Here is a 27,960-nt window from a genome sequence, read left to right on the forward strand (position 1 = left end):
AAAGAATTCATTTTGATTTAAATCTTTTTCTAAATTTGTACAAGATAAAAATCTGTCTCGATCAATGATCTTATATTTCAACATTTAACATTGTTAGAATGTTCACTAGAAATTCAAATTATGATTGATTTTCTCATGTGAAAAGATATCATATAAGAAAAGGATTAACAATCTTAGGGGGTTCTGTAATCGGGAACCCTTGGATGCAGCCTACTTTGATGATGCATTAAGACGGCATTGATTGTGGTTACTTAGACCATCAATATTAAACTAATTTATAAGATATGATTTATATAAGATGTATAAAATATGATTTCTAAAAAAGTAAAAAGTGCCAATGAAGATTTTAAGTCTGAAAGTTTTTTTGAGTTGATATAACAAAAGTGGTTATAGTATCATAGTAAGACAATGTCAAAAACACAACGTCAAGTCGTAATTTTCATCATTTAAATCTTCGATGGAATCCATTAACTCGTTGATATTGGCCGTAGTTTAGTTTACATTATCTGTCTCTATAGCGTCCGTTTAATTAGGCATACAATAATTTTGATGCCAGCTTCTATTAAATATCGGAATAGATATTTAACAGTTCTTTAAACTGTTCACGGTGAAATGTCTGATATAGGTAAGTTTAAGTTACCTGTTAGATCTATAAACAATCCAAATTTTAAACTTAAGCCTATTGGGAAGATAAAAATTATAACCCTAATAAGTACCTAATGTGCATACATTATTTAAGTTTCTCTTTTTTAGCCATGTCTCTATAACAGTAGTGACCTGAAAAAATTCAGCACATTTAAGTAAGAATTAGGAGTTCCTCGAAGACTTTTTAAATGTTTTATACTCTCGTGCAAATATGAATGTGAAATTAAACATTTATTGAAATTTTGTGTTAAACAGTTAAAAATCACGTCTCAATATTTAAACAGTGAGTTGTTAGCAATAAACTGTTTAAGAGCTATCAATAGTTATGTTAAATTAAAAATTATAGCTAAATAAACTGACTTTAAATTTTAGAAAGTCTATCCCAGAGTTTTTTCTGTGTTACTCCAAAACATGCAGCAAATATTTAATTTTCTCCTCCTTGATTTGTGAAAGCAACATGTAAATGTTAAATCACAATGATATTTTGCCCTGTACAATTATGGATCCAAACAAAGTTTGTAACCAAAAATGAATTTACCACTAATGATGACAAGCCAGTTGTCTACAGAAATAGCATTAAAATTGGAATCAATGTTTGTAAAAAATGTATAAAGCCATTATTTTCGGTGGGATGACGGATACTTTTACTAAATTCAATAAAGTGATAATGGTTTCTTTATCAGATTTGTCATTAGTTTTCAATAGCAAACTCTTCTTGGTTCTCCATCTGCTATTATTGACTTGGCACCTTATTAACAAATTTTTTATTGCATTTAGCGATCTCATCTCATGAGCAGCAAGCTTTTTAGTCATCAAATTCAATTGATGTTGAGTTTTGTTATAGCTTTAGAAATTGTTTTCTTCACTTTTTGTTTAAGAAAATTACTTTTAGCTTTTGACTGATGTCAAAAGCCTAAACAGAATTGTTTTTAATTCAACTTATCTTTTATAATTAGTAAAATAATCTTTTTTTTTCTTGAAGAAAATGTAGTTGAGGTTTAACTGAAAATGGCAAAAGCTGAGCATAAACTAGTTCAGAACTCAAACTGATAGGTTTTGCAAATTTGTGGTAAAAATTAAGGTTTTTCATGACATTTTAGTCAGAAGGATGTTAATTAGCAGAAATAGATTAACATGGATATACTATTTATCAAATTTTGTTTTTGCTTCTGATATTTATTGAGCTGATCATATTTCTAAAAAAAAGGTAGCAAGATTTGTACAATTAATGTTTTAATCTAAATTATAGTTTTTAATCTAAATTGTAGTTTTTAATCTAAATTATAGTTTTTAATCAATCTTTTACAAATGTTTTTATTTATCTGGTGCACTTGAAAATATGTAAAAATAATTTTACATTAAGCATAAAATAACAAACAAAATCATACAAGATTTAACATTTCTAAATTAATTATTTACCAAAAATACATAACTGCAAAGCCATTTTGAAAGTAGCTGAGATTAAATTTTTCTAAGAAACATTAAATTAATTATGTTTTTAGAATTTTCATGTTTGGCAGATCTAATAATTTGAATATCAAAATGTTAACAACTTAAAACCTTTGGGGCTTAAAAAACTTGTTTCATTAGGTTATACTTTTACACATTGTCTAATTTTTACCTCAGAGAAACATTTTAGGTGTAACAGTTTTTTAGAATATTTTGGAAACCCTAATATGAATATATGCTTTTATGTATTTTAGATTTAAAAACAACTTCATTTACTTTAGGAATTATCAAAAGTGGTGTTTTTGTTTTCCCAAATGGCAATAAATATGGTAAATACATTTTTTAAATTAGATTTTTAGGTAAAATAAATTATTACTTATAATTATTAATTATATTTTATTATAATTGTGAGTTTTATTTAGAGTGCTCTGATTTTTATTGTTTAAACTTTTATTAGTTTTTTTTCGCGATTTTAAATAAACAATTTTTTCTTTTTAAGTAGTGCCAGTTGTTTTAAAAAATAATGAAGTTGACAATGTAAAATATTTAAAAGTTTTCTTATTTAGATTTTATTAGTAATTATAAGGAAAAGTTCTAGACTCAGAAACATGAAAAATGCATTAAAGAAAAAAGATCTGAGTACCAGGATCATCACAAACAAAAGACAGATACAAAACCAGGGACCAAAGTGTGTGAAAAAATAATTGAGTAAAAAGGGATGCAGAAGTAATAAATATTGATGCATTCACTTTTTATTACTTCTGGCAATCCTAGATAAATGTGAAAAAAAAGCCTGAGCAATCTCAAATAATGAGAATCTATCATTTATGTTCATACAGTGCGATAAAAAGTTCAATAAAAATGTTAAAGTTCATGAAAGCCCTAAGAACCTTCTTTTCTGATCCCAGTATCAATAATTTGTTTTACATCTTAATGCTAAGAAAATACACCAGTGAAACATTTTTAAAGTATTTTTTGTTACTGCTTTTCTATTTTTTAATGTGTGCTGTTGGTAAACGTTCAAGGAGCTGATCAAATTGTTGAACCCTAACAAGAGTTCCATTTCACAAAAAATTTCACTGGAAGGGTGAATTGTTAAATATTTAAGATAATAAAAATTTTTATATGCTTTATTCTATTTTTGTTAATTTGTTTAGCAATAGCAGAGCGTACTCAAGACATGACTTATAGAACTAGAATACTTGAGATGGAATTTGTAGTGAACCTTTTCATCAGGTTTTAGTGATGCAAAGGAATGTTTATTTTTGCTTTGGTAACAATGTCTGAGAAATCTAGTTTTCATGAAGAAAATGATAAATCACTTTTATCTCTGTCCACTTTTATTTAAAATAAACTTTTAGTTGGTGAATATACTTGTCGAAGTGATGGATCTCTTATCAGACAAGGAACAGGTGAGAATATAACAGTGCAAGGTTTAAACTGCAAAGGTTCATGGTCTAATGATAAACTGAATGGAAAAGGTATAGATTCACATTGTAAAAAAATATTTTTTAGCTAAGAATGTATAGATACAAAAAACTACTACAAAGTTCTATTTCATTAAGCTTTAACTAATTGTATAAATGACTAAATTTATATCCCAACATAAAGTTGATAGAAATTTGCTAGTTACAATGATATTGTTTTAGGGGAGGTGTCCTTTCCATCAGGAGCAATGTTTATAGGTATATTTGTTGACAATTCTATGCATGGCGATGGAAAATACAAGCTTAGAGATGGTTCCTCATATGAAGGTTTATTTCAGAAAAATAGGTAATAAGTGTATTCAAAATCTATGAACTAGTTCTGTGAATCTGTTTACAGAACTAAACGAATTTAAGAAAAATAAGACAGAGTTTATGTTTCAAGATAAAAATAAATTATTTTCTTTGTTATGTGTGAGTGTAAAGGACAAATGTATTTATAATTTGATTTAGATTGGTAGGAAATGGAATTTATACTGATTGCAAAGGAAAGATGTGGCTTGCTGAGCGAAATAAAGATAAAGGAAATGGTTTTCAATTCAAACTACATATGTAAAAATCACAACAAAAATGCATATATTGTAAGCGCAAGATAAAATAACAAAAAGATAAATGTATATAGGTTTTTATTTATCATTAAAGTTTATTTGTGTTATCTTTTGCTTTGTGGTTTAAATTACTTTTATATATAAGATACAACTTATTTTTAAGACAATAAATTTTAGAAAGAAAGAGCATCTTTCAGAACTCATGCTTTATATATATTTATTAAAAGTAAGAGTTCTGAGATGCAAAGTAATCAAGGAAAAATGTTTTTTAACTAATGGGGAAAAAAAAGAGGTGCAATATATGATATGAATAAAAGATAAAATAAGATAGAAATAAAACTGTTAATGACACGGAGAATTTCTGTAAAAATGCTAAAATTTATTTTTGCCAATATTATCCCAACCCAAAGGGTAAGTTATTGGAGGTTTGAATCTTTAAGATAAACTATGAAAAAAGTTTTTTTAAAAATTCAGTACAGAAACATTTTATTTAGGATTAAGAATGATGAGTGAATTGCCAAAGCAAATATTTTTAGTAATGAAAGTGGCTTTATAGTAACAAACAGGAAAAGCACAGAAAAACAAACAAAATCTAAGAAGTTTAGTAACTGCTTTGTTCTATCAAAACTCCTACCACCATTTACAGATGAAATCAACTAATACAGCTACAAAAAAAGTCTAGAGAACAGCATGATTTCTTCAGTGTTTAATGGCCTTTCCAACTAATTGATAGCGAGCCTGCCAAGCAGTTCTTTTAAGCAAAAGATTAATGAAAAAGAATCAAGTTTAAACTTTTCTAACCAAATTTGAACCTAACAAAAGCTATTTTGGTCTGACAAAGATTATTTCCAGCTCCACCTAAATTTTATATTCTGAAACTAAAACCAGGAATCATATGAAAAAAATATTTCAGCCAAAATTTGCAACAATCTAAATTCAGTTCAAGTAAGATGAAAAAAGCTTGCATAAAAAAGAATGCACTATTTAAATATTTATTTCTTTATTTTTTTTTTGTTTTCTTTTTATTTCATAATTTTTATATGAATTCAATGCGTTTTGGAAAAAAAGTTAAAATAGTGTGTAATTTTCCATTGGATTGAAATGTTTTTCAACCAAATCCATTAAAATGTTTTTCAACCGAATCCATTAAAGTTCTTGACTCAAAATTCATAAGGATCAATGTTTATCTTTTCAAAATTTTGTTACTTAATGCTGTTTGGAAAAAAATGCTTCATATATATTTATATTTATAATATTAACATAAAACTATATTTTCTCACTTAATTTAGTTTTTATAATTAAAAGTTTAAAAAATGAGGAGAAGAAGTTCAGAGATTTTACCTGCTCCCTCTCCACCTCGCTCAAAAGATGTTAAAAAAATACTTTATGCAACACATTTCACTGTATTCTTGTATGCCACATGCTTTTGGATACAAATTGGAGTAATGCCTGTAAGTCATGGTTAATGTTTAAATTACTTTGTAGAAATGTTGCAGAATTATTAAGATTTCTTTAACAAGTAATTGTTCATTAGGGTTAAGATATTTTCCAAATTTAAGCTCCTGTGATGGTAAATGATGAATTTTTGCTTACAATTTTCAGAAAAAATTTTCATTTTGTTTAAAACTCTAACATCTACAATTGTTGTAGTACACAGAATTATCATAGGAATATTCTGCTGTTTTTATGTCATTTATTATAAAAAATTGATCACATAGCATACAGTAATTAATCAAAAAGGTTTTAAGTTTCTGAATTACTATTTATGAACATGCTGTTAAGATATTTCTCAGCTAATCCCACAGCATTTGAGAATATTTTCCCACTTTGTAGATATCATATCCTTCACAGAGTTCAAAAAGAAACCTGAAAACATCCCTCTACTCTTGGTTTCATAAAATTTTATTTTTTCTTTGCCAGAATAACATTTTTGTAAGTTCTGCCAAAATTTCTTTAATCCTACCAAAATGTCTTTAATGAACTGATAATTGATGTTAGATGACTGTGAATCCATTGGAAACAAAGAATGAAGTGATGAAGAACATATTGACAACATGGTGTTCAAGATGAGCTTTGGTTTGTTGGTGGATAACCAATAAACCAAGGCTCATCTTGGCCCTTTTATCTGAACAGTCTCTGGAGTTAGTCACATCACCATTTTTGTAACCTGTATTGACTACTGTGGTATTAGAAAAAATCATTTTAACACTCCTCTGTGCATTGTATTCCATCCAGTAGAGCTTGCAGTGTGATGAAGGTACTCTCAGCTGATCTGCTGTCACAAGCCAAAATACCAAATTTGAGAGTTCTTGCTGAATCTTTCAGACAGGCAATCTGATTTTCTTTATTGTCATTTCTCTTCTTGTTATTTCTCTTTCTGTATTCAAGCAGAATTCCTTTCAGTGATAGGTTTTTTCAGCAGTACTTTGACTTAGTCTTCATCTTTTATCATTTAACAACAAATTCCTGATTGTGACATTTCTGTTACATCTAATACTTGTTGAAGAATAGTTGATCTTTTCCTTTGTTGACAAGACATTTTTGACACCAGAATGGTTGCTGATCAAACAAACTGTAATCAATATAATCAATGCTGAAGAGCATTAGTACCAAAACTTGCAATTGTTTTGTTGATGGTTCCAATGGACATCTAGGCTGCTTTGAAGGATATATTGTTGACATGGAAGCTACTTGCTCAGTTGTGTATCCCACTCTTCCACCTGATTCAATTGGTTTCCTGTTAAGTTTTTTCCGCTCAATTTTGTAATATCAAAGAAATGAGGTTGATTTTTTAATGTTTTTTATTTGGTTGCTTTCTATATTTTTCAAGTATTTTTATGAGCTTGTCAGCCTTTGCTAAAACCTGCTGCTTAAAAACAAAAGATAAGCATGGCTTCTCCCAAAGCAACTCCTCAAAAGTTTTCTTTACAGTGTCAGCTTGTTCTTTTACTTCATACTACTGTCCTATAAATCTACCAACAATGTCTCTGTCTGAAGGCGTTTTGTACATCATCTCATGAATGTTTTCTTTTTATTTCTTTGATGATATTTTATAGTTGGTGTTTAATTGTGCGTCTATTTTTATTTGCTTATTACCAAGAGGTAATTATTTAAATCTGAAAATATAATACAATACATTCAATGAGAAATGAGTATTAAATTACAAGTGTTTACAGTAATAAGTATCACGTAACAAGTGATATGGGTTTGAGATGTTTTCACATGGCCAATGGAAAGTAACACCCAAAACTAACATACAGGCAAAAGTTCATCTAATGTAGTGTTTGGGAAAAAAAAATTTTAAAAAAATTAAGAAGTCATAACCCTACTTTTCATATGTATTTTAAATGCTGCATTAGTAAGCATCAAGGGATTTTTGTTTTTGTTTTTTTTTTTGCTATTTCATTTTTATTTTTTTGTATTATCTTTTTTTGTATAGTATTTAACAAGAAAGTTAGGTGTTGACACCACAATGTTTGGGTATCTACAATCAGTATTTGCTTTTGTACAGCTGTGTGGGGGACCATTTTTTGGTAGATTTGGAGATTTATTTGGTGGCAAATACGCTTTAATACTTGCTGCACTTTCTTCTGTGTCCACATATGGCTTAATGACTGTTGCATCTTCTGTACCTTTACTATTTTTGTCTCGTTTGGTATCTGTAGCTATGCATACTATGCAAGGTATTATTTTTTTGCATATGTAGATGAAATCCAAAAATTAAAACACAATAAGGATGTGTATTTAAATCCTCTGTTTCCTTGTATCACTAGGATCACAGATGGTCATCACTGATATCACTTCTAATGAAGGTAATATTATAAATATTAATTGTTTCAATAAAAAAGAATTTTATAAATTGTTCTTATGCTACATGAAATTTATTTTACTAGAAAGAGCAGCAGGGATTGGGCGATTAGGTATTTCTTATGGTGTTGGAATGGTCCTTGGACCCCTTTTAGGTGGTCAGTTAACTGATATGTTTAGTGAACAAGCAGCAGCTTTTGCTGCTATGATAGGATCTATTGCCATGGTAGTTATTACTGTTATTTTTGTACCAAATAACCTCAAGGAGTTTAGTCAGCAAAGTTTCAAAAAAGGTTAAATTTTATTTTATTTGATAACATTCATTATAATTGCTTTTATATACTCTATTCCTTGTTTCAAATGCATATTTATTTAATTGATTAATTTTTTTGATTAAATGATAATTATCTTTTTTAGAGTGCTTAACCTCAGGTGACTCTGTTTTTGACATGAATAAGTACATTAGCATCTTCAAACTACCCAACTTTATGTATTTGTTTATTGTGAAAGCTGTTTCCAGTCTTCCAATTGGTGTGTTTCAAGCCATGTTTTCTGTTTTTGCAATGAACTATTTTCATTTAAATGCTAAAGAAAATGGAATGGTGCTTTCGTTTGTTGGGATCACAGGAATGGTAACTTTTTCCAGCAGTTTTCCTTTTTTTTTTTTTTTATTTATGTATAAAAAAACTATATATATATGTATAGTATATACTATAGAGGGAACAATAATTAGCTGAAGACTTAAGATGAAGGCAAAAGAAAAGACATGAGAGAATAAAAAATTTGTTTGCATCTGTAAAAAATTGTTTGTAAAAGTAAAAAAATATCACATCTATCCAAAAATGGTCCCAACCTAAATTGTGAGGACCAAAAAAATGAGTGATTGGACATTAATCTGCAAGGTCCCAGATATCACCAGATGTAAAAATTAAAATCTAATCTCTATAGCCTAAGGAGAAAAACACATTTAAAGTTTTATAGCATTTTGCGCTACTGATCACACTTGGAGCCCCATTGTAAATCTATTTTGTTTTTTTTCCACTTTTGGGTTATGGAGTTTTTAAAAAATATCAAAAACTCTTTACATAGATGTGTTGGGTATAACCTGACAAAAAATCAGCTCTTTAACACTTTTGGTTTGTGTACAGGGACCTAAAGTATAGGGTATGGCACTAAAAGCCTCTTTAAAAAGAGACAACAGGTGCTTTACGTTTTTATTCTAACCTTATTATTGACTGAAGAAGTTTCAAAATTTAGTAGAATGAAGCCTTGGCATTTATCTTTCAGGCAAATAAAAATAGAAGCAAGATATCTTTTATCTGTGCAAAGATATAGCTCTTAAAGTAGGAATCTCGTCTTTGAAAAAACGGCCAAAATATAACATCTTTTTGTGGTTTTTATGCTTTTTAAAGATTCAAAGTTACATCAAATAACTAATTTAGTAACAACATCATGTGACTAGTGGATATGGGATTCTATGGTTGTTAGACTTCACATTTGTGTGTACTTTGTCTGCAAAAAGAGTGCTATTTTTGTCCAAGTTTGTATAAAATATGGGGTTGAAAAAACATAGTTAGAGGCATTTTTTCTAATTATTCTGAATTTAAAACACATAAAAAATTTTTTGTTTTAGTTGTTAAACCCACAGGTTTGCTTTGTTGTTTTTGTTTAAAATGGTTGAACAAATATTGAATATAATAAAAACTTTTTTTCATATTGTAAAAATTACTTTAGAATTGTAAATTCAAAATTAATTCGTAGTTTGTAAAATAATTTCAAAGTTAATGCTAGAATTAAGATTTTTTTATATGAATCAAATAATAACCTTGTGCTTTTTTTCTTGCATTGAAGTATCTCCTAAAAGCTTTGATTGCTTTGACGAAGTTTTTTCTTCTATTTAAAAATGTGAAAACAAATGTTTCTTATTTTCCGGGAAAAGCCACAACATCAAAGTAATTACATTTAAGGAGTAAACAGCCTAAACAACTAAAAAGATTTTTTATCAACACAAGCTTGTACTGAAATTTTTTTCAAAAATCAGTTTTTTTAAACACTGAAATGCCATATAAAAGAAAAACTCTCTAAGATTGTCAGTAATCTGTATGCTTCTTTTGTTTTTTAAAATGTGACAAGCATATTTCTGATTTCATCAAGAAAAGAATATTAGATATTTTTTCTGGAAATTCCAATGATTTTAAGGATAATAAAGTTCCATTGGGCATATGCAATTCCTGCAGAGCAATGGTACAAAAGCATGGTAAAGCAGATAGAAACTTGCCTCTTCCCAAGCTACATGACTTTAACAAAGTGATTACTAGACCACAGACAAGAGGATTTGATTCTTGTAATTATTTAATTTGCCAGGTTGGGCAACTAAAAGGACATTCTACAAAGCTCGCTTTTTCAACTGATCAAGATTTGAAAGAATCATCAAGTAGCTTTGATAAACTATGCTCAAACTGTCTCAGTGTAGTCAAAAGAGGAATAACACATAATTTTTCACAAGCCACTAAGTTTGAAAACTTAAAGAAAATGATAGCAACTGATTCAAGAACTGCTGAAAAAATTGTGTCCTCTGTAATAGCTCAAAAGGTATCCTCTCCAACAATTAGGTTGAGCAGAGAAAGTGTTAAAGCTTTAACAATCACTCCAGATCCAGAGCTCAGTGCATATCAAGAACTTCCCTAACTACTTTGGACATAGTTCAAGTTCAAATCAATACCGGTCTTTCAAACAAAAAGATGCAAGAACTGGCTGTAACATTAAACAAGACTACAAATTCAAAAATTGTTGAAACAAAATTTAGGGAAAATTTTACAATGGCAGGTCGAAAGGTTAAAAGTTTATTCAAAGTTTCCAAAATCTCAGTTACAAGGCCATCAACAAAAACTGATTATTTGGCGAAGGTTGTTCACTGCAAGAGTTTAGAGGATTTTTATAACTCAATTCTCAGAGTTAGAGCAATCACTTCACCGCCTCTCATCAAACTTGGTATTGATGGTGGAGGATCTTTCCTCAAGTTTAACTTGAGTGTTACCTCCAATGGTGGATGTCAAAATATCAAAACAAGTTCAGCCTCAAATGACAAAAGCTTACTGACTGTAGAACATGGGAAAGAAACGTGCCAATTGTCAGCTACTTGTTGCTGTTGCTGAAAATGTTTCAGAAACTTATGAAAATGTCAAAAAAATGTTAAGTTTATTTGGGAAAATTGATGTGCCTTTCTTTATTGCATGTGACATGAAGTTAGCCAATAACATCTGTGGGATTCAGTCTCACTCAAGCAAAAACCCATGCTGTTGGTGTGATGTTAAATCTAGTGACCTCAAAGAACAGAGAACTCCAAGAAACTTTAAATCCATTAGGATGCAATACAAAACATTAATTGAGAAAGAGAATGGAAAAATGTGCGCAAAGGATTTATAATGTTGTTCATAACCAATTGTTTGACCAAAAAAATGTCAAACAAGTTATTGAGCTTATTCCCCCAATGGAACTTCATTTTCTACTTGGAATTGTAAATCATCTTTGCAAATCAATGCTAAAGATATGGCCTAAAGGCAAAGATTGGCCATTACTTCTCAAATTGAAATTACAACCTTATCATGATAGAGAGTTTGTTGGAAATGATTGTCATAAGCCTTTGAAGAATATTGATGTTTTGCAAAGAATTGTTCAAAGAGAAAAGGCAGACCATATGCTTGGTTTTGTGAAAACATTGCATCATTTTAAGAGTGTTGTTAGCTCTTGTTTTAGAAGGACATTAAATGCTGAATATGTTCAACATAGACTTTAAGAACTCACATCTTCGACTCCTAGTTTCAGTCACCCCAAAAGCTAACAACACTCTTAAAATGTTCCTGAATTTATTGCTCTAAAGGGTACAGCATTGGGCATTTTTAGTGAGCAATCAACAGAAGCCTTACATTCAATCTTCAGTGCTCAATGGGCTAGGTACAAAAGAAACCCTGATCACCCTGGTTATGAAAGCCAGTTACTGAAATGTGTTATTGACTATAACAGCAAGCATCTTTAAATTAGATTTTTTAAATAATTCTTTTTTTTTTTAAACAGTTAAACAGTGATTTCTAGAATTTCATTCTTGTCTGAAATTTTTGTTTATATTATAAACTATATTAATTTATTTATATTTTCATAAAATATCATAAATTTACAAAAAAATTAATCAGGAATATATATATATATTTTTGCAAGTACAAATAAAAAAAACTCAAGAGCAATTTGAAGAACAACTAATGAACATCATAACACCATCATAAAGTAGTTTTTTTTAAAGGAAATCATTTCATGCCTGTATGTATGTGTTTTTACAATGGGATGTTAAGTTTAAATGGGATTTTCTTATCTTTGATATCTTGTTTAAACACATTTCAGTAAAGATATATTTCTTAATTAAATTTAAAAAAGTTGCTATTATGGTGTGTATTTCCAATACTTGTTCAATCATTTTAAATAAAAACAACAAAGCAAACCTGTGGGTTTAACAACTAAAACAAAAAATTTTTTATGTGTTTTAAATTCAGAATAATTAGAAAAAATGCCGTTAACTATGTTTTTTCAACCCCATATTTTATACAAACTTGGACAAAAAAAGCACTCTTTTTGCAGACAAAGTACACACAAATGTGAAGTCTAACAACTATAGAATCCCATATCCACTAGTCACATGATGTTGTTACTAAATTAGTTATTTGATGTAACTTTGAATCTTTAAAAAGCATAAAAACCACAAAAAGATGTTATATTTTGGCCGTTTTTTCAAAGACGAGATTCCTACTTTAAGAGCTATATCTTTGCACAGATAAAAGATATCTTGCTTCTATTTTTATTTGCCTGAAAGATAAATGCCAAGGCTTCATTCTACTAAATTTTGAAACTTCCTCAGTCAATAATAAGGTTAGAATAAAAACGTAAAGCACCCGTTGTCTCTTTTTAAAGAGGCTTTTAGTGCCATACCCTATACTTTAGGTCCCTGTACACAAACCAAAAGTGTTAGAGAGCTGATTTTTTGTCAGGTTATACCCAACACATCTATGTAAAGAGTTTTTGATATTTTTTAAAAACTCCATAACCCAAAAGTGGAAAAAAAACAAAATAGATTTACAATGGGGCTCCAAGTGTGATCAGTAGCGCAAAATGTTATAAAACTTTAAATGTGTTTTTCTCCTTAGGCTATAGAGATTAGATTTTAATTTTTACATCTGGTGATATCTGGGACCTTGCAGATTAATGTCCAATCACTCATTTTTTTGGTCCTCACAATTTAGGTTGGGACCATTTTTGGACAGGTGTGATATGAAAACAGCAAGAAATTCTCATTGAGTGTTGAGGTTGCTAAAGTTAACTTTGTAAAAATAAGAATCATATTTTCTTTTTGTTAAGCTTTTTTCTTGCTTTGTTACTTGTTTGCTACTTTGACTTTGCTGATTCCAGTATTTCTGAGATTCTGACGCAAACATTAAGATGGTTTCAGGAAATGATTTCATAATTCTGGTGTTAAATATATTTCAACAGAATTAAGTTTAAAATCATTTGTAACTTGCAGCAAAGATTTGCCATAAGGTTAATAAAAAATTCTACATACAAAATATATAGAGATTTTTAAAATCTTGGTTTTTTCAATCTTTAATAATTAAAAATTTGTTTATGTATGGCTCTATTTACACTACTAAATTAACTCGTGATTTAATTTTGACAATTCAACTTTTTTTTAATTTCTTTTATTTGTAGGTTGTTCAAGGTTTTTGTACTGATTCTCTTACAAAACGTTTTTCAGAGTCAGTTCTTATAAAATATTCTGTTGCTGTTCTTGCCATAAGCAACTTTTTATTGGTAACTGTTTGTAAACTCCCTTCCTTCAAAACATTTTACTTATAAATGAAAATATTGTCATTGATTTTTTTTTTTTTTTTTTTTTTTCTTTTTTTCTATATTTATTGCAAAAAATTTGGTTTAAAAAACTTAGTTTACATTTTCTAAATTTCGATGTTCATAAAGATAACAAATCTTCTTTTAGATTTTTGTCACAAACATCTATACTTTTATTATTGTGTTGATTCCATTGATCACTAGCGGTTCCATCTTCACTGTAATCATAACAAGTTTAGTGACTAAGTCAGTTTCACATCAAGATACAGGTGCTGCTCTAGGTAGAAGAATAAACAGTTTTTTTGTTATTTCGATTTTTGTGCGATTATTTCTTAGTTTTTCTGTTTATTGTTTTTTTTTTATTTTTTTTTTCTAGGTCTTTCCATGGCTACTAACTCGTTTGTTCGAACTATTTCTCCCATGCTTGGTGGAATTTTATACAGCATATTTGGGTTTCCGGTGTTTGGTCTGTTGGGGCTTCTTGTTAATGGATTGCTAACTTTTTATTTGTTTTGTTATGGTCGAGACTCCTTTTAAATCTAATAGTGAAAATCATTAACAATTATTTAAATTGAACATTATTTATTTTGTATTTATGTATTAATAAATGAGTGGAAGATTTTACATAATTTTTTAATTTATAAATTTTTTTGGAATAGAAATGTTTTCAAGCATTGAAACTTACAAGCATATCTGAGTTGAACAATTTAACTCCCAGTTGATTTTAACAATGATTTTCTAATTCTGAAATTCTTTGAGGATTGTTAAAGTCTTGAGTTTCGATGCTTATAAAAAAATTTGCTTTTAAAATATAGGTTATAGGGAAAGTAAAGAAGTTGCGGGCCGAAAGTTTTTTTAAAATTGGTTTTACTGACTAAATTCGTATTTGTTTTCTTTTGTTTGTTTGTTTTTTTTTGTTGTTTTTTATATATACATATATATATAGATATATAATTTAACTTTCATAATGAAAATATAAATGATTCATTTTTTGTTTTTTAAAAAAATCTGAACGCAATCGTACGCATAACGAGAAATTTTATGAAATATTCTGATATGATTTTTTTAAGCGAAAATTTAACAAGAAACAATTTTTCCTGATGACAATTATTCATTTATTAACAAATTAGCAATTTGCTTTTTGGTTGAGTGACAGGCATGTCGTTATCGTTCACGTAATAAAATATTATTTAATGTTTTAGTGTTAATTATACACTTGAAATCAGGATCTTGTTATTGATCGGTATTAAATTCGATTAACTGTATTCCATAAAATTTAGATTTTTTTTTTATAACCAAAAACTCGAGATCAACGTCTGATGTCCGTAATTCCACTTTTTGTTTGACTTAATTGTCCTGAAAAACCAACGATAGTAAAAAACGATACTGTAGGTTCGTGTTCCAAGTAAACGTGTGTGCAGTTCTTTACCTGGAACACGAACTCACAGCTCTTTAAACTTAATTCAGAATTCTCTAAAATCAATTGTGTGACTTTTTAATTTTTCTTGTGGTTGTACAGACGTCCTTCTTGCTTTGGTTGTCTCTAACTTATCATGATTTAATGAGTGTTGTGTTTTTATGTTAGGAAAATTATAAATTTGTTTACAACTTTCTCTTCCACTTCTCTTCTTCATGTTATCAAACGAAGTTGCTTTTATGTGTTGAATCTCCCTTTTTTATTCTCTCGTAAAATGAAACTGCTAAATCAAGTTTCTTATTTCAGCGAATGACTTTTAAATCATTTTTGCTTCTTCATAGAGATATGATTCTCAGTAGCTTTTTTACTTAATAACTCACCATTTTTATGCAAAATCCTTAAAAGCTCCTAAGCATATTTAGTATAATTTTGTTTTGAAGGAAATTTACATAATTAACTAAGGACTGATATTTGTGAATTTAAAAATGTCAAAGAAATTCAACTGAATGTCTTTTCAGAGAAAAAAATTTTTTCTCAGAGTTCCTTTTTTGTACTTTTGTTAAAACTAAATAATAATTAAAAGCTTTAACCTGTTAACAGAACGTTAACCTGGTTTGTTGTAAAGTAATTTTATTTCTTTTATTATTATAATTGCTCGAAATTTTGACTGAAGATAGCGTATGCTGGCAGAATTCCCTACCCACATGCAATGTCAAAAAAAAAATTGGTGGATCAACGTAAAAATATTTAAGTTCTTTTTCTTGAACCAAGTAATTAACCTTTTTTTTTTTATTTAATTTTTTTTTTTTTTTTTTTTAATTGTTTTTTCTTCTTTTGCATCAAGTTCAAAAACATGATGCAAAATATAATTTCATTTAATATATTATCGGATGATGTTACTATAGTTATGAATAAAAACTTTAGTCTTTATCTTAGCCATCAAGCAGTCCTAATGTCAGAATTCAGATTTGGTATCTGATAGAAGTATGAAGATGCAGGTTTGTGGTCGAACACTGAAACACCAAATTTATATACTTTATTTCGATATAATTCTGACAAATTTTAACACAATATTCGTGAAACTGAATCCTGCATTAAAATCTGCGCCGAGGTTTAAGCGTTTTTACCTCTTAATTGAGAATAACGTCATAAGCACATATTAAAAGCGTATATGTTTTTCATATCCTCATCTAAAAGTAAAAATAATTTCAAAACAAACTCATTAATCAATAATTTTAAAAATCTCTGCATCAAATAATTTTTTTTTTTTAGTTTTTTGCGATAGTGCACAGTTTTAAAGTGAAAGTTTCATGAGAAGCTGAACTTAGAAAACTTAAATTTTCATTAAAATGTCTGATTATGTTTAAGAAACTAACGGAAATCTGTATAAAAATTGATGAAAGTTAATGGAGAAATTTATTGAAAAACTGTGGTATATCTTTTTATACATCGATTGATTGTGTTTTTTTCGATGAGTTTGAAACTAGTCTTTCTTTTTATCGTTTTTTAATCTAATAGAAATTTAAAGATCCAGAGAAATTTATTGCGAGTTTAATGCGCCTGTTTAAAGTCATAAAAATCGATATTGTTCATGAATGTCGCAATACTTACTATCAAACGCTCTTAATGACTTTGGAATTCGCCGGTTTGAATTGATATGCTTTGTCTTTGCCTAATTTTTTTTTAGTTTAAGAAATTCTGAATGTAAGTCTTCACCCTAAGAATAAGAAATGCTTTTTACACTTGAAATATTGGTTGAGATCCGAAATTCCGATTTTGAAAATACTTCCGAATGATTTTCCAAGGCTCTTAAACATCTAGCGTGAGAAAAAAGATATTTTGGGATATTTTATTTCTTTAATTCGCTTGACCGTTTCGTTTTATCGCTGTTGTGATTCATTTTTAGGACTTTTACTGCAACTCTTAAATATCAAATCGCACTTTAAAACTGCAGTGCAACAAACCAAAGAAACGTAATTGTACGAACACTTCACGCACGAATTGCTGCACGCGTGAACACTGCACAAGCGCTGCATTTAAAACGCTGGAATTATATAAAAATGAGTTTTTATATCTAAATCCGGAAAGAGTTGTATTATCGAAGAGATACCGTTTGAATAGAGGTCGCATGGTTCTTATTTTACATAAACAAAATTGCATTGCATATACCTTATCTATTTACCAGGCATCTAATCTGTTTAGTGGTAGAATATTAATTACTTTACTGACCTCATTATAAAAAGATTCCAAAAATTTCTTTCCTAATATTTTTAAAGTTTATGCAGACTTAGAATGATTGACGGTTTTTTGGGGGTCAAGAAATTTGCAATTTGATTGTTTTTCAGAAGCTGTAACATTCTTGGTGGTTTTTACTTCAAAAACTAAATTCTAAGTTACTCCAATGTACAATGTTTTACACATTTTTTAAAATATTATCATCCTTTTCTTCACTTGCAGCTACAAAAGAAGAGGAAGGAGGTGTTTAAGTTGAAAAAAAAAAACCATTTACAAAATTTTTATGAGATAAAACTCATCGCGTGCTGTTGCCTCTTTTTTTATCTCAGATAAAATTAAAACGTTCGAATTTCCTCAACATAGAAATTCTCAGACGGCCATTAAACTTGAGAACGGATGTGTTACAAAAAAAGTTTAATTAAATTCCCAAACACTTCCTTTCTTCATTGATTTTTAACATTAGATATCAGAGTATTCTAAAGCCTATCTGAAATATAATACATGAAGATGCCATTTGCGATAAAGTGGACTTTTGACCAACTTGGCGACATAAAATCGTCTAAAGCACAAGACCTATGTAACTTATTTGTAATTAGGCATTGAAGAAAAGTCGCCATATAAGGTAGGTGGCGTTTAAAATTTGAATGACGCGTAAGAAAAAAAAAAGTTTCTTAAATATTTTCATTTAATGAGATTTCTTTTTTTCATTTATTAGATTTATGAGGCTTCAGCTTTTTAAATCTTAAAGTAGCAATTGTTTACACTAATTGCTACTTCAAAATTTCTGAAATAATTAACTTTTGAAATTCCTAAAATGCATGATTTTGGTAAAATTAAAGATTTATTTCGTTATTTAATCTGACAAACATAGTTTTCTTGGATTTTTCTGTTAAAGATGCAGATTAAAAAGTTTAATTTTGAATTCATTTGCAACAGAAGGAGTGGCTGAGCAAAGCGCATGAAGTTCATCATATATTGTGACTATCATGACGCATATTGTTATTATTATTATTGTGACTATCATTACGTATTAACAAAACTTAATATATAAAATTTAATCAATAAGGGTAATCTTCAACGTAAAATTTTTTCTAGAAACGCTTTCTTAAGAATTTCATTGACCTTTTAAATTAAAGATTCTGAAATGATTTAAATCGATACTCAAATATAAGTTGAAATTACAACGGGTTGTATTGTTTAATAATGAATGTATGATTAAGATATTTTTTTTCTTTTTAATAAAATTTACCTTATTAGTTAAAAATGTCATTAATATAAATTATTACAGAAACAAAGTTTGTCTTCGAAAGATCTCAGTCAGTTGAGTACTTTTTTCAGTTTAGTCTTCCAACTCATATTGATTGTATTAAGATAAACAAGTAAAAATACACCGCATCTTCTAAACACCAACTACCTTTTCACCATTTTTTCTCTTAAATCTTTTAGTTTAAGGGTCTCTTATCTTAAACCTTTTTTGAGATCGTTTTTTTGAGATTATTAATAAGACAAAATTAAGCAACAGCTATTGTAAGAAACACAATTTTAAAAGAACTGCTCTAAACTTTAGGATACCAATTTGAAACCATTATTGTTACAAGTGCTAAACAGCGACAGTAATAGACGAGAATAGGTTATGAAAGTCTCACTTCGTGGAAAGAGCGCTAACAAAGTAAGTTTAAATATTTTGTACTTTTAATTTTAATAATAGAAGAAATTTTAAGATCTAAGTCCTGATAGAAGGAAGATTAATTTCCAAACAATGCCTTCTTTTCTTCAACGCAGAAATTTGTCAGCAATAATCTTAGCCCATAATTAACGCCGCACGTATTTTCTGCACAGGTATTGTGAAATCTTAATGATTTGAGATTGTGTTTCTGGCACTCACCGTTAAGTGCAAACAAGTTGTTCCAGTTTTTTACAAGTTTCTGTAAAGAATAATGCTAGAAATCCAAAAAATAGTTAAATCTTTCTTAAACGCAAAAATAATAAGTTATCTCAAATTTGTCATTAAATACAAATATTTACAAAAATTTTAAAGTTATTCTGTTGATTTTAAGCCTTATTTAAGCCAGAGAGCTGCTTCAAGAGCGGCGAAGACGTCAGAGCGATTGTGACGTCACAAGTAGAACGTGACAAGTCGCTTTTCGCGTTAGACTCCATATTTTCGCGTTAATATGCGTTATATCTAGGTATTTTTAATTGCCTGATTATTGGACTTCATTTGCATCCACAAGATTTGACAATAAATCCTTCAATCAACCGAAAAACCGTTTTACCCTCAAATAAGTGCAATACTGGCAGTTTTTCATATTCCGTCGGGACACAACAGGGTGGTCCGACAATTTTGTTGTTTAATTTATGCATAATACTTTGTATTGTTGCGTGATTATCAGGTTTATCTGTCAATGGGTATGTACAACTCCCATGACAGTAATAAGCATTGTAATCAGAGGGCGACATTAACCATGAGTTCCATCGTAAATTTCTAAAATGCACTCGCATATTCTTTCTTCGGCATTTCTTTTTTTTATTCTCTGTTTTTTTACGGTTATTTTTCTTTTCTTTTTTATTTAGTATGCTGTCTTCGATTGATGTCAGACCACGTTTTGGCCTAGAATTTGCGCCTTTGACCGTTTCCCTGTTTTTACTATCAGTACTGAACAAAACAAGTAAACTTTTCTCGGTTACGTTTTCCTGATGGTAGTGGGCTCCAACCATGACCGGAGGAATCGTACTTCCTCCATATATTGACTTTATTTTAAGAACAAACTTTGCATATCTTTTTCGAGATTCTTGCAGAGCTAAAAGAAAGGACGTTACTTCAAACGATATCCAAGCTGATTCTCGTTCGTTGAGATTAGGGACTGCTTTAGTTGCCAACTCTAATAAAAGAGGGAACTTCTGATCATCACTTTTAGTGCGTGCTAAAACTCCAAACAAAGAAAACTTTAAAAAACTTCTGTTTGAGCTGGCAATGTTAAAGTCAGAGAACTTTATCAAGACTTTCAACTCGGTTTTGATCAAAGTTTCGGTCGGTTGAATTTTAGGTATATCAAATTTATAGGCGACATAAGGAAAATCGGCAAGACGTCGGTGAGTTTCTCCTGAAAATATATAATCAAAGATTTATTTTAAACATTTTAGCTGTAAATATTTTAGCATAAATGTATCGATTTATTATGCAAAATTTTTTTCTAAATCTCTCGTTTTTCAATTTTTAGAGTTTTTATATTTTCTTGAAGAATTTAAACTTTTCGTAAAGCATTTATGTATTTAAAAAATCTATTTTGCGACCAAAAGGGGTTTCATTTGCGCCAAGCAAGAGCTTATGTTGTTCTGTTTTTGATCCTTGAGATATTTTAACAAGTAAAGCTGTATGTGTACGGACATGCGTCAGTCGCAAATTGCTTCTCTCTTTTAGAACTTATCCTGACGCGGCATCCATTTGTTTACAGCAAGTCAATTACTGAAGATTTTAAAGATTGGCTTCAACATTATTTTGTTTGTAAAAAGCACGTTATTGCCAAAGAGTTACAAATCTCACAGTCATCTGCTCTTCAAAAATCGACTGTTATTTCGCATTCTAACGTAAATGTTTCGCAGCTATTTTAGCAACAAGAAATCGATTTCGAGGGAGTCTTGAAGTAAGTTCGCACTTGTTTTGAAAAAAGAGTTAATGAAATATTCTTATCACATTAATCTTTTTAATTCATTAGGACCTATGAGAGCCTAAAATTTTGCTTATCTTCTGTGTGACGTTTTCATTAATCTCCAGCTGCAATTAAAAGATCAACCCTTTTAAAATGTTATTTATAGAAGTTTATTTTCTTGAATATTTTTAAAGTTCAGAGATAATTAAGAACATTCCTGGTAAAAACTGTTCAAGTTGCGAACTATAAAGTGAATTAAGTTTTATTTATTTTTTTTTTTAAATGCTTTTGGTTTGTCAACATTTGATTTACAAAAATATTTTTGTTTGTTGACATTTAATTCACAAAAACAAAAAAAAAACAAAAAAACAAAAAAACAAAAAAAATTAATAAAACAAAATAAAATAAATGGCGAGGACGAGAAAAATATGAAGTCGAAAAACTTTATTCTAGCCAGCGAATAATTATAAGAATCACTGTTAGATATTGTGAGAATTAATTAGCAAATAACCGGAGATTTTATTTAACTTTTAATTATGTTAAATTTGCATTTGCTTTCCATTTTTTAACTTTTTGTATTGCTACACAAAAAAATACCTTTGGTTTTGTAAATTATTTATGGTATTTAAAAGTGATTCTATTAAGATTAACTTATTACATGTAAATAATTTTAAATGTGTAAAGCATACTTTCAACACCAGAACACATAATGTTTTATTTACTGAAGTTAATGGTAACTTATTGGAATTTTCGTAAAATTTTCAAACGTTTTTCGATCGGTTTAATATGCATCATGAAATCGCAACGAAAAACGCTTTACGGCAAGGAAACAAAACGTAACAACAAGAAAACGTTACTCATAACAAAGTTCATAAAGCTTACCGAGATCTGTACAACCGCGTACTGTGTCTGCCAACAATGGTAATCCCTTTTCGTACATTGAACCGTACGTCTTGTAAATGTATTCCATAAATTTATGTGGTTGCCGTTTCTCTTCTGATTTAATAATGTCGGAGGTCAAACCAAAAGGTTTTAACAAACTCTCTGTGCTTTTTTCAATGAAATCATTTGCATCGCTAAAATGGTTTTCCTCGTGTGGCACCAGGGTTTTCTGTGCCAGCTGCGCATTTATAATAAATGCTTGTATTGTTACTAAAACCAATTTTGGTAGCATGCTTTTTTTTCAAAGTCTTTTTAAAAAACAGCTGTCTTTTTGAGAGGTATAACGCAAGTGGTTTATCTTAATGTCGTTACAATAATCCAAAGTAAGTAGCGATTGCCGCAGGCTTTAAAAAAGTATTTCTCAAATCTCTGGGTTCCGTTAGTTAATGTTTTCTAATTGGTTTGCGTATCTTCCTGTTTCCAACAAGCATTCATCCCTCAAAATCAAGAAGATATTTTCGATTTTTCTTTTGTGTGATTTAAAGTTCGTATAAAATAAATATAATAAATAGACGCTTTTAATATTCTTGTCTGAAAAAAAAAAAAAGAAAAGTTAGAAAGTCAGAAATGGTGCTTTTCAAACTGGAAAAAAGAAATAAATAAACGATTAATCGATAAATAACCTAGTTGTAAACAGAAATTATCTAAAACCGATATAATTACCCAACGTGCTTTTCTAATCTTCATCGCTATTAAATTCAATTAAACCTTTAAGGTCTTATATGGATATTAATTGGCAGCGTATTTTAATAGAAAAACTTTTCGTAAATTGTTATATCGTAACAATACGAGTTAAACGCGCCTTACTCAGCTTATCAATGCCATAAACTTTTGCACTCGCCTTAGCGGAGCATTATTCTTTTAGGTAACAAGATAGTTGCCCTAGTTACAAATGATGATTTTTTTTTTAAATATTTAAAGCACTTTCAATCTGAATCTGACGGAAACGTGCTGACGTACTTTTACACACAAAAATCACTCCATTTGAATTATTATCTTTTTGAATTCGTTGAAAGACTGAGAAACTTGAAGCAATCTGCATATAGAAAATTGAATATTGACTCTTAGCCTTTCTAAGTTCAACTCAGAATGTGTAAAAAAAAAAGTGACTCATTTGATCTAAATCTAGTCATTCATGTGAAAGAAGAATGAAGGCATACATAGGCTGGTTGTTCAGATTATAACATACTTTATTAGCATTCGCAATGTAATCTGCATTAACGTGTTCGTGTATGGCCTGGTGGAGAATAAAATATTTCTGGTTGAAAATAAAAATTTAAAATATAAGTGAGACAGCTTCTCATCCATTCAAACATTTAAGCTGCTAATTACATTACTTAATCAGAAGAAAAATTCACATAAAGTGGCCGTTATTTTATAAATTGCACGCATTGCAACAGAAAGTTATGCAATATGTTGGAACCCTTCATTTGCAATTACTTGAATAAATTGCACGAAATCGATATTTATACATATTCCGTTTTTACTTATATTTATATTTAAACAAATTTCGCCACTTAACTCCTAACCATTGTAAATAAGAGAAAACAAAATCTCAGCGCACAACTTTTTTTTAGCTGATCTTATACGGTCAAGTATATTTCTCCAAAGTTCCTCCGAATCTGTTTGGAAAACTTTAAGTGTTGGATCGTGAGATAATAAAAAGGTTTTAAAAGAAGTTTATTCCAAATATTTACAGTTTAATTAATTCATTCTAAATCAGGGTGAGTTATTTTTAACCAACGTCATTATAAAGCTTTACAATATACCACATTTGTTTTTTATCGACAAATGTCTTTCAAAAATATTTCTTTCGTTTGCTAACGAAAGATGAGTATCAGCCATGACTTTTTCTAATATTTATTTGGCATGACATAAAAATGATGTGTTTTTAATCTTAACATTGTCTTCATTGAAAAACAAATGCGCGCTGACTTAAGTTGCGAGTCATGAACCAAAAAACTAAAATAATCAAAAAAATTTACTTGTAAAAAAACGTTTACCACTATATGTTTTAACTAAACACACAAGCACGTATAAACATACTTTACATTTGTGTGTGTGTATATGCATGCATTACTATTGAAAATATGCCTAATTACATATAAAATTAAATACATTTTAATGCTTTTGGAAGGGAACCTAGTTTTGAACAAATTTTACTTCAAAAAGGAAGCAAAACGTTAAACAAGTAAAATAATTAAAGGAATCATTTTAGGAAGCTGTTTACAATCTATATTATCTCCTCTCCCCCATCCCCCCCCCCCTCCTCATAATATCATTCAGGAAACTACCACTTTTCAAAAGCCATAGTTAAATTGAATTAGGTAAAATTAAATAAATTCTCCGCAACATCAACGTATTGAAAAAGATTAAGAAATTTACTTAGTTCATCCTTAAAAAAAAAACTTTCTTCGGATTGTTGTAAATAAAGCTTCTACAGTTTAAATAAAACACTGCGAATACAACATATCGAATACAACATGTCACTAAAAGTGTCACTGTCAGTAAAGTTATAAATCATACATTTACCACTATCCCTTCGTTTGAATTGTTCTTCGTTTGGTTTTGAATGAAAAAATAGTTTTTTTGCGAGAGGAAATCAATGCAAAGAAGTCGTGGGAGATGAGAATTTATGGAATAAATAACTTTAATATTGTTTTCGATACTTTTGTTAACTATACGCGAAAATGTTTAAGAGTATTCATAGTTCAAAAAAGCCTGTTGAGAAACAAGATTCAAACGGTTTAACAAATATTTGCCTCCCCTGTGGCAAATTTCAAAATGAAAGAGAAAAGGCCGACTGCCGATACTTAAAATTTTTCTGTTCGATTTTTTTTTGTTTGCATTATCTTTTTTTTTTTTCTTCCTCTAAACATTTATTTGAAACATTTTTACACGAAACATTTTCAGCGGTTTGAGAGTTATTAACGGTTTTCATTCGTTGCAGTTCTCTGACGCATTTCAAACTAAAGATTGATAAAACGTACATAACGCTGGTTAAAACCGCTAAATTTTTGGTAAAGTCGTGTAGAGCGATTCTGCAATAAACCAAACTAAAACTTATGATCCGGTCAAAATTAAAAGTTAGAATTTTAGGTTAGGACGAGCGCAACATAAATTTTACCGAATATTATCAACTTCATTTCGAATTGCATACTTATCAAAGGTTACGACCATTTTATGTATTTTCTATAAAATTAATTCGAACAAATACATTTTGTTGGTTTTTAGCGTACGATGATTGGGCGGGAAAGTTCAATATAGTTTTAATAAAATGTCAGATTTTTGTCTTGAATGCTTTTGTCTCACATTTTGTTAATAATTTTAAAACAAAAACTTTACTTGTTTGAGTCTTTTTCGTAACCTGAAAGCTCTTATTCCCAATCTTTTCAAAAGATGATTTTTGTAAATTTAAAAAAATTCTAAAATCTGAATTGGAACTGTCAAAAGTAACATAATTTTTATAAAATTTATTGATGCGGAGATGATCTCTGTGAAAAAACTATGCTAAAAAAAAAAAAAATGATAAAAATGTTGTAAGCTGATGGTGTTTGCGAAAACAATCACTACAATGATTCATTTGACATTGGGATAAAATAAATCTTTTTCAAAGTTCTTTTAAAAACTGTTACTTAATGAAAAAATAATTTTCAAAAGCTCAAAAAATGCATTTATCTAATCTCATTTGTTCATCACACGTCAACTAATGAGCTTTAGATCATCTCATTAGTTGATTGTTGACATTTTTTTATAATTAAATTTGTTCTAAGATGGATTGAACATTTTATCTCATTAAATTTTATGCATTTTATCTTTTTTTGTTAAAGGAATTTATAAAAATGGTTTGTTGAAATGAAAACTGTGATTAGAATTTAATGGGCATATATCATTATCTTTAAAAGAGGGCGGGTGAAGTATGGGGCTGCGTGGAGATTTAATGGTTTTTAATTAATCAATACAAGATTTTTTTTATCTCTTTTGACAGGAAATGTCCAACCTTCCAGAAAAATTTTTTTTTAAAAAATTAGCACCAAAGCACCATAAGATCCAAAAAAGTTTAGTTAATCGGCCAGTTGAAAAGCCGAATACGGGGAAAGAGTTAGGGGGTGGGGGGAGATTATAGAACTAGTTTCTGATCTACAATTTAAAGGGTAAGAATGAATGTATGTATAGAAATATTTTAATATAAATAGCTACATTTTTCTTTGGTTGCTTCAACCTTCGAAGTAACTGATGCATATTTATAAAAATAATTAAAAGTTATTACATAAACAAACAAAGGTCTGATGGCAAGATTAAATATTCTATTATAGCATTATTTAGCAACTATTTGTTTTTATAAATTAAATTATGGTTTTAATTTCTTTACTTAAACTGAATTAATATAACGTTTAACACCGCTTTCTTAAATAATTATATATTTTGTCGTTAAACCTTATTGTAAAAACAAAATCAGTTAATTTTTTCTTTTTTTGTTATATTGATGTTTTAAAAACTAACCAATTACTCCCTCTCCCTTACCCTCACCCTCTCCCTCTCGTAGTTTGTATTGGTAATATTAAAAAGATTACAACCATATATCAACATGCTTAAGAAATATCAATATGCCTAAGAAATATCGCAAATGTTTGCGTAGTTTTCAAGATTTTTAAGGAAACTTTTTTAATTGAAAAAAATGTTTCTGTTTCCACTTGATGTGTTAGAAAATACATTTAATATTGAAGTTTGCAAATTACCTTTTTAAAGCTAATATACAGAATAATAATAAAAAAACAACCTGTTACTTACTTTTATTAATTTGACATGTTTTATTTAACTCACTTCCCTATAAATTTAATTTGAATTTTTTTTGAAATTCATAATGCAACTTTTAAAATTTTATGCAGAGTGTTTCTGCATTTCACACAAAAATGAAGCAAAATTTGAAAACGAAATGGTTAACAAATGGCTGTATGAGGAAAATGAACTTATGATAAAATTAAGTCTACAATGAAAAAATTTGTTTTTATTTAAGTCTCATATCCTATATCTTGTAACCATTTACAAAAATTACGATCTTGTTGCACTAGTATTATAAAAATTTGACTCAAAACTAAACTGTCAATTTTAATATCGAAAGTAAATTGCGTAACGCTAACATTATTTACGTTTCTTGAATTGCAAAGCGATGACATAACATTGAAATTAAAGCAATGATGCTCGTCAGCATCGATGTTTACAGGCTTCATTCAGTAAATATTGTAAATGTCTAATGTAGTTCTTATGATTTTACTTAAAAAAATAATGACTGAAAGTTAAAATTATGAACTTAGTTTAATCTGAGTTACAACTTCAAAATCCAAAAAATATTTCTTAAGAGGCATTTTCACATTCTGTAGGTCACAGTGAACACTCCCTCTTTATTGGTCTAAACAATGATACTCGATGAAAGATATTATTTTTTACTTTCATAAATGAGAATCATTCTAAGAAAGTGAGCGTACTAGAAATTTTTGATTCTTTTGTATTTTTATCATTAAATAATAAATAAAAAATAATAAATAATAATAATAATAATAAAGAAAATAAAGAAAGTTACCGAAAAATTGAACTGTATGTGAGATATTGATTGACAGACGGGAATCATCAAATGATGCTTAAACTTGTTGTTATTAATACCAATATTAAAGTCTTCGTCAAGTTTTGTTTTCCTTTACAAATATTTCTGTATTTGACAATTCATGATGATTTAGAAGCCCTTAAGGTATAATCAATACCGAGGCAGTGCGTTAATCCAACACTATTTGACGAGAGATGAAAGTCTGAACTAATCGAAAACAAAAGGAAAAAAATAAGTTGTCAATTAATTTGAAAATCCTCTGTGTCAACGTTTTAATGTATATGCATATGCA

The 27,960-nt window shown here is 28.9% G+C and overlaps 3 protein-coding genes across 5 annotated transcripts; 2 read left to right on the forward strand and 1 right to left on the reverse strand.

The window, feature by feature from the left end:
- The first annotated feature begins 471 nt into the window (after window positions 1–471).
- On the forward strand, window positions 472–4,233 carry LOC149888287 (uncharacterized). The gene is made up of 5 exons (XM_090089265.1): window positions 472–625; window positions 2,376–2,423; window positions 3,456–3,575; window positions 3,744–3,867; window positions 4,032–4,233. The coding sequence occupies exons 1-5, from the start codon at window positions 613–615 to the stop codon at window positions 4,132–4,134; spliced, it is 408 nt and encodes a 135-aa protein (XP_089945391.1). The 5' UTR covers window positions 472–612; the 3' UTR covers window positions 4,135–4,233.
- A 1,144-nt stretch (window positions 4,234–5,377) lies between these two features.
- LOC145189572 (solute carrier family 22 member 18-like) lies at window positions 5,378–14,555 on the forward strand. Its single transcript, XM_090089256.1, has 8 exons — window positions 5,378–5,577; window positions 7,566–7,809; window positions 7,900–7,938; window positions 8,020–8,226; window positions 8,351–8,565; window positions 13,685–13,786; window positions 13,971–14,103; window positions 14,199–14,555. Exons 1-8 carry the CDS (start codon window positions 5,440–5,442, stop codon window positions 14,357–14,359), a joined length of 1,239 nt encoding a protein of 412 aa, XP_089945382.1. The 5' UTR covers window positions 5,378–5,439; the 3' UTR covers window positions 14,360–14,555.
- Window positions 14,556–19,421: 4,866 nt separating this feature from the next.
- On the reverse strand, window positions 19,422–27,843 carry LOC145189135 (growth/differentiation factor 6-A-like). 3 transcript variants are annotated; one of them, XM_090089258.1, is made up of 3 exons: window positions 27,648–27,843; window positions 22,007–22,503; window positions 19,422–20,578 (listed from the first exon to the last, which is right to left on the reverse strand). In XM_090089258.1, exons 2-3 carry the CDS (start codon window positions 22,296–22,298, stop codon window positions 19,692–19,694), a joined length of 1,179 nt encoding a protein of 392 aa, XP_089945384.1. In that variant the 5' UTR covers window positions 22,299–22,503; window positions 27,648–27,843; the 3' UTR covers window positions 19,422–19,691. The 3 variants fall into 3 exon arrangements, with proteins under 3 accessions (XP_089945384.1, XP_089945383.1, XP_079921836.2); XM_090089257.1 differs by having other exon boundaries at window positions 22,007–22,597; XM_080065710.2 differs by lacking the exon at window positions 27,648–27,843 and having other exon boundaries at window positions 22,007–22,624.
- Between the last annotated feature and the right edge of the window lie 117 nt (window positions 27,844–27,960).

This window comes from Hydra viridissima, unplaced genomic scaffold (assembly GCF_058129835.1).
Source record: "Hydra viridissima isolate aposymbiotic clone 2 unplaced genomic scaffold, HvirCarnegie_v1 scaffold_5, whole genome shotgun sequence".
NCBI classification, from domain to species: Eukaryota; Metazoa; Cnidaria; class Hydrozoa; order Anthoathecata; family Hydridae; genus Hydra; species Hydra viridissima.